Raw genomic sequence first — 6210 nt, 5'->3', positions numbered from 1 at the left:
ACACATGCAGTATTGCAGAGGACACTGATTAGATCTTGGCCTGGCAGACAGTGGGGGTGGATGTACGGGATGGCAGATGGTTGTCTAAGCAAGCTGCATTGTCTCTGACGGACAGCCTGAGAAACACACCCGCTTGATTCTCCACTGTGAATGTTCCTACATGGATATCCTAAAGATTTTCATTATCCGTAAACAGCATTTCTTCTGTGGATAATCTCACATGGATACTGTAAATTTGTATGTAAGTGCTGCTGCTGTAATCATAAAGATTCTTATTCACAATCTGCTCATAATGAACATCCCGTAAACCCACTTTATCGTTACCCTTCGACACCTCATAGCTCGTTAGGGATCTAAATCTGCATCCAAATTTCCGTAAAGCTGCTTTGCGACAATGTTAATAGTGCTATATAAACATATAAAAATGGGTAGTCTCTTTCCACTAAGAGACCAATCTGGTTAGATGTACACGTTATTAAGGTGTTGCAACAGATCTAGCTGTATAAAATGACTTAATATTGGTTCAAACCCCCCAGTCTAATATACAAACCTGTAACAGAGACCGGCTTCCGTTCAGGACTGCTGCAAGGAGAGGTAGAAACCTTTGAAAATTTGACCGGAGAATGCGTTTTTTTTTTTTTTTTTCGAGCTCATTTCTGCAGCTCATGTCTCATTACACACATCTGCCTCCAACTGCTCAAAAAAAAAGAGCAGTTACTGAATGAGTCATATGAAGGAGAGATAAGTGAGTTAGATAAAATGGAGGAAAGGGTGTGTGTGTGTGTGTGTGTGTGTGTGTGTGTGTGTGTGTGTGTGAAGAGGAGATAGGAAGAGTAAGAGAAAGTGAAAGAGATATCTGTTGGCATGTCTCATGACTCAGCAAATCAATATAATCTCCACCGTAATTCTCAGCATTTTATTTTATTTTTTCTCTATTCCACTGCCAGAGCTGAGGAGTTAGGGGAACTCTTCTTCTGTATGTTTTCCCAAATTTGAAAGTCTCAGCTTACTGAAAGTTCATTTTAAAAACAACAGCCGTTATTGTGCAATTGTGACAAGTCGCAGCTCACAGAGTCATGTCAAACCATTTCTGTAAGGAATAAACCACTGCCTGGTGTGCTGTTAGAGGAAAATAATCAACGACAGGAGTGCTGTAATGCAGCGTGACACAAAGCAGAGTTACTCTTTCCACCCTGAATGATTATTTTCCAATAACACCACACCCTAAAGTGATTTATTGCTCTTATACCACAGCAATTTTTAAGCGATTGCTAGTTTTAATTTATTACCAAACAACATTGTTTATCTCTTTATAGTTACATTTAATTTTGTGGAACATCAAACAAGTTAGTTCCTGTTATCTCTTACGTTATAGCAAATATAAACAGTTGTTCTATCATCAGCGTCTTCTTTTTTCTCGATCATGATGTTAATAAGAAAAAAAAAAGCGTAGCTTTTCATGTTACCAAGAAACCAAAATTTGCAAACTGAAGACTTTCCCATGGTGGAAAACTTACTGAAACTGGAGACTCCTTCCATAAATGTTTAATAAACGCATCCTCACAACTGAACAGTGTATACATTTTGCTTGTTTCTTACGTAATACAGAGCTGTTGTCAATTTTATTGAAAATTGATTCTTCTGACTAGTCAGATTCGACCGTACAACATCGCTGTGGTATAAAAATGTATAATTATTTAATGATTTGTCAGCCTTTTTTCATTAAGATTCCCGTCTTGTCTTCGTCTTATTGACTCGTTTGAATGTCAAGTCTCTTTCATGTCATAATTGTTTGCTTTACGTTGCTATTTTTAATGTCATGTTGGTATTTCTTTTGGTTCTGTTTCATCTAAAGCCTGGTGTATCTAACCCCTGTGCTTTCCTGTGGTGTTTTCGGTGGATGTGTGTGTGTCTCTGTGTTGTATGTGCGATGTGCGTGCACATGTGTCGCTAATCTAGCCAGGCGAGGAGGACAGAGAGGACAGCTTGGTACGACCAGTTTGCTTGTTTTTAGCTTTTTCTATCACTGCCAGTGCTGCTTCCTCTCTCAGGCTTTCGCTCCTCCAATTAAAAGGCACCCTCGGCATTATGGGAGCCAATCGTATCTCTTCACATCACATGTAGGGGATCTGGAGAACATCTCGAGCCTCACTGTGTCATTGCTGTGGCATTGCATGCATGTGCTGTTGCTGCTAGCTAACTGCTCATAGCCACAACAACCACAATATTGCTACACTGTATCTCATAGATGGACATGGTTTTGTGTGTGTGCGTGTGTGTGTGTCTCTGTCTGTCTGTCTGTCTGTCTAAAAGTCACATGGGCCTCTCATGAGTTATTAGGCTAAATGGGAAGATATAGTGTTAGCATAAAATCATGCTAATTGGTCTCCATGTTCCTTCCTATATTAATATATTTACAGATTTTAATTCACTTTCTTCTAGATAAGTAGCTAAAGTAACCATAACCTCTAAATTCTGATGTTTAAATGGTTGACATTTGCCTTTTTTTTTTTTTTTTCCCCCGTTATCACAGCACAAAGCTCAGGTTTGTCCTCTTAAATAAGAGACCTTCTCAGTTTCTCTCTCAAAAAAAAAAAAAAACAAACAACGCAGGTTCATGGAGCACAGCTGGTGACTGAATACATACAAGGTGTTTTGGACCTCAGTGCTAGGCTAGCTAGCTGGCTAAATTACTCAGGTTGTTGATAATTATTGTGTATTTTGATAATTATATATTGTAAACCATTAATAATAAGAATGTAACTCATGACTCTACTGAAATCCCACTCATGTCTAAACACGAGCTAGTTTACAAGCAGTTAGCTAGCCGTTCAGCTAATCCCCTTAGCGAATGTTAGTCATGATTGTTATAGTATATTTTGATAGTTTTTTTTTTTTTTTTTTTTTTTTTTGGACATAAATAAATCATTCTTTTAGAATATGTACATATATATTGTGAGACTCAGCTACTGAATTCAACTGCTTGCTAGTTAGCTAGTGGGTTAGCTAATGTACCTCAGGTTATGCTATATTTTGACGCATTTGCCTGCTGTTAAATAAATAAATAGCTCACAGTGTGCTTATGCTAATGGATATACTGAAATCTTTCTCAAATCTACTTGTGATAAACTTTAGCTAGTTCACTAACAGTTAGTTAATGCTAGTAATACTAGGCTAGTTGGTACAGAGTGTCATTTTTATGTATCTTTATTGATCCCAGCTTTTCTAAAGAGTGTAAATGTGCTTTTCTAGTATTTTAATAGGCATTTAAAAAAAAAAAAAAAAAAATTGTGTATAATTTTTAATGGATTAAAATGACATGTTCAGGGTTTAGTTTAATAGTGAGTGTGAATAATGTGAATTATTAATCTCTTATACAGCTGAAATGTTCTTTCCTAAATCAGCACTTCTGAAGAGGGTGGTTTTGTTTTTTTTTTGTTTTTTTGGGCCATTGAAACATTGTAATTTGGCCAATAACTGATATTATTTGTTATTCATGAAGGGTTGAGGATGGCAATCTAAAATCAGTTATATACATAATTAAATCAGGAAAGAATAGTTTTGATGACAAAATGGATGACAAATTAATGAACTAATAAAAATGTAAACAAAAAAAAAATAATAATAATAAATTATTAAATCGAATATATTGAATTGTTTGTTTCAACATTTCTTTTGATCCAAATAAAAATCTAATTAACCAATTCAAAATTTAAAAGCCTCACATCAAATTTCCCATTTGACGATGGGATTTGTGTATTCATGTATCATTTTCAGGCAAAAGCGACAACCTTGTCATCCCAGCCACCATTTTATTAAAGTAAAACTTGGCGCTTTCACATGTCACACCCTGCTGTTCTGAAACACTGTGAATGTTCAGTGCTTTCTGAAGTTTGTTTTCAGTTTCAGCAGTTTTGCCAAAGCATAAACAGCTGAATAGTCAGATCAGCTAATTAACAAACCTTGACACAGAATAGATCATCCAGTGAAATACTCTGATTAGCTTCACTGTATGATTATATATATAAACAAATATACCACATTTTATTTAGTTGAGTTTTTAATGTAACTTTTTTTATTACTTAAATAGCATTTATAATACGTAATACATTTTAATTATTTAATTATGCATAGAATTTGTTTTATTTTGGCACCTTCAGCCCTGCGTAGTTTTTCTGCATAGCATTATTATTTTTATTTCAGTATGTTTAAAAAAAAATGCTTTTTTTTTTCAGAATGGTTGATAATCTGTGTTATTGGAATGTAAACTAATCTTGCATGGACGTGCTGTGTGCTGAAGATTGTAATCCAGAAATGAGGCTGCCCATGTATTTCATGCTTCAAAACAGATTGCTGATGATAACCGGTGAATGGCATGACATGCTGTGTGTAGCATAGCTGCTAATCCCTCCACTGCATACACACACACACACACACACACTAACCTGGAGCCCTTGGATCTGTCCTGACATGGACCTGTTAAACCTCATATGCTTATGCTTATGCACGTTTCTCATTTTGTCTCTTTCTCTCCTTCTGTTACCTGTTGACAACTTTGTCCGTAAAGAGGACCATCACCTTGGGGGCGGGAGACAGGCAAGTGATCCAGACACCCATCAACGACTCACTTCCTGTGAGTGGCTCCAGCGTGGCCCAGCTCTTCAGGCAGCTCGGTAAGATTGTCTGCACCCACGTGTCTAGCATTTTGCAAACCTGCATGCACATAAGTGACACATGGAATTGCGCAATAGAGCCATGGTTCAGAAGGAATTCTTCTATATGAACACAAAACATGCGATAAAGAGCCCAGAATCGGTCCTGAGTGCAGACTCGAGTATTCAGACCAAGTGTGAAAAACACCGTTAGATTCAATGTTAAGAAATGAAAATGATTCTGCCAGGACATCCAGTCATAATCAGACACTATGGCCTTACTGCTTAAACGAGAGAGAGAGACTCGGCACACGCATGCTTTAGAGAAACATATGTGCAAGTTAAGCTAACCACAATTGGTTATGACTAATATTAGGAGGAAAATTGCTTGCTGTGGCTTGTTCAGATGCTGAAAATAGTGCTACACTGGGCGCACTTACTGAAAGAGCTGAGCCCATTTAATCACTTTTGAGAATGACATAATTTATTTTACTATGCCACAGTTAAAGTCACAGAGATCACACTTTTTCTTCATTCTGATGTTTCATGTGAGCATTAACTGAAGCTCTTGACCTGTATCTGTGTGATTTTATGCATTGTGCTGCTGCCACGTGATTGGCTGATTAGATAACTACATGAATGTGCAGGTGTACAGGTGTTCCTAATAAAGTGGATGGAGAGTGTATGTGCTACGTTCCTTTACATTTACTACTGTGGCAGAAGCTTTTGTACAGAAAGACGTCCAGTTGAGCTGAGCAAATAAAGATCAGAAAAAAGATTGTCAAGTGTACACAAGTACAAGTGTAGTACAGTAAAATTCTTTACTTCACGTATCCTAGCTGAAGTCCGAGCTCAGGGCGAGCTATGATACAGCGTTCATCACTCCAGTGCTGTTCCAGAGGTTTGTATAATCTGCTGAAGTAGGGTTGGGCGATAAATCTCGAAGACTTTTCTACGCTACATGATAAGTATGAAGATATATAAGCTTTCTAAGAAGCTTCTAGCAGAACTTGTCGTGTTGCAACTTTTGTTTGTCTTTGTACTGGGTTGTGGGATATCTCGAACGCTATTGGCTGTTGTGCAAATCAGTCAAGCGCTTCACTCACAGTCACTCTGACTTCCTGTTTTAAAAGGAAAATGCGTCAACATACCAAATCAGATCGCAGCTCTCAAGCCGGCTCATGAGAGCTTTCATTGATTATGATCAGAATGTGATTTTTAAAGGACAGTAAGAACAAGCCAGATGTTGAGATGGAGAAAACAGATGTGACTAACTCAGCTTCTATCGACAAAATAGACAAAATGTCCTTTACATTTGTTGTTTCTCGGTCTGCGTGCAGGTATTGTGAATGTTCTCTATCTGTTTTGCGCTGCTCTCACGGAGCACAAGATCCTCTTCCTGTCCAAGAGCTACCAGCGGCTCACAGACGCCTGCCGAGCTCTGCTGGCTATCATGTTCCCACTCAAATACAGGTGTGTGTGTGTGTGTGTGTGAGAGACATTTTACTTTTATTTGTTTACCATGATAAATTTCCCACACTTATGATACTTGGCATCA

At 37.6% G+C, this 6210-nt stretch overlaps 1 protein-coding gene across 7 annotated transcripts in view; it reads left to right on the top strand.

Moving 5' to 3' along the window:
* sbf1 (SET binding factor 1) overlaps nt 1–6210 on the top strand; it is a 60593-nt gene that overhangs the window by 27357 nt on the left and 27026 nt on the right. For 4 of the 7 annotated variants that reach the window (XM_034313061.2, XM_034313063.2, XM_034313064.2 and 1 more), the window contains 3 exons: nt 1960–1989; nt 4568–4673; nt 5993–6125. In XM_034313061.2, the coding sequence (XP_034168952.2) occupies nt 1960–1989; nt 4568–4673; nt 5993–6125 (269 nt within the window). The remainder of the gene's footprint in view (nt 1–1959; nt 1990–4567; nt 4674–5992; nt 6126–6210) is intronic. The other 3 variants (XM_053241666.1, XM_034313065.2, XM_034313062.2) reach the window with 1 other exon arrangement.

The sequence above is a fragment of the Pangasianodon hypophthalmus genome, chromosome 18 (genome assembly GCF_027358585.1).
Source record: "Pangasianodon hypophthalmus isolate fPanHyp1 chromosome 18, fPanHyp1.pri, whole genome shotgun sequence".
Taxonomy (NCBI): domain Eukaryota; kingdom Metazoa; phylum Chordata; class Actinopteri; order Siluriformes; family Pangasiidae; genus Pangasianodon; species Pangasianodon hypophthalmus.
The sequence above is the reverse complement of the archived record's forward strand: the minus strand, read 5'-3'. Positions and strand labels throughout refer to the sequence as shown.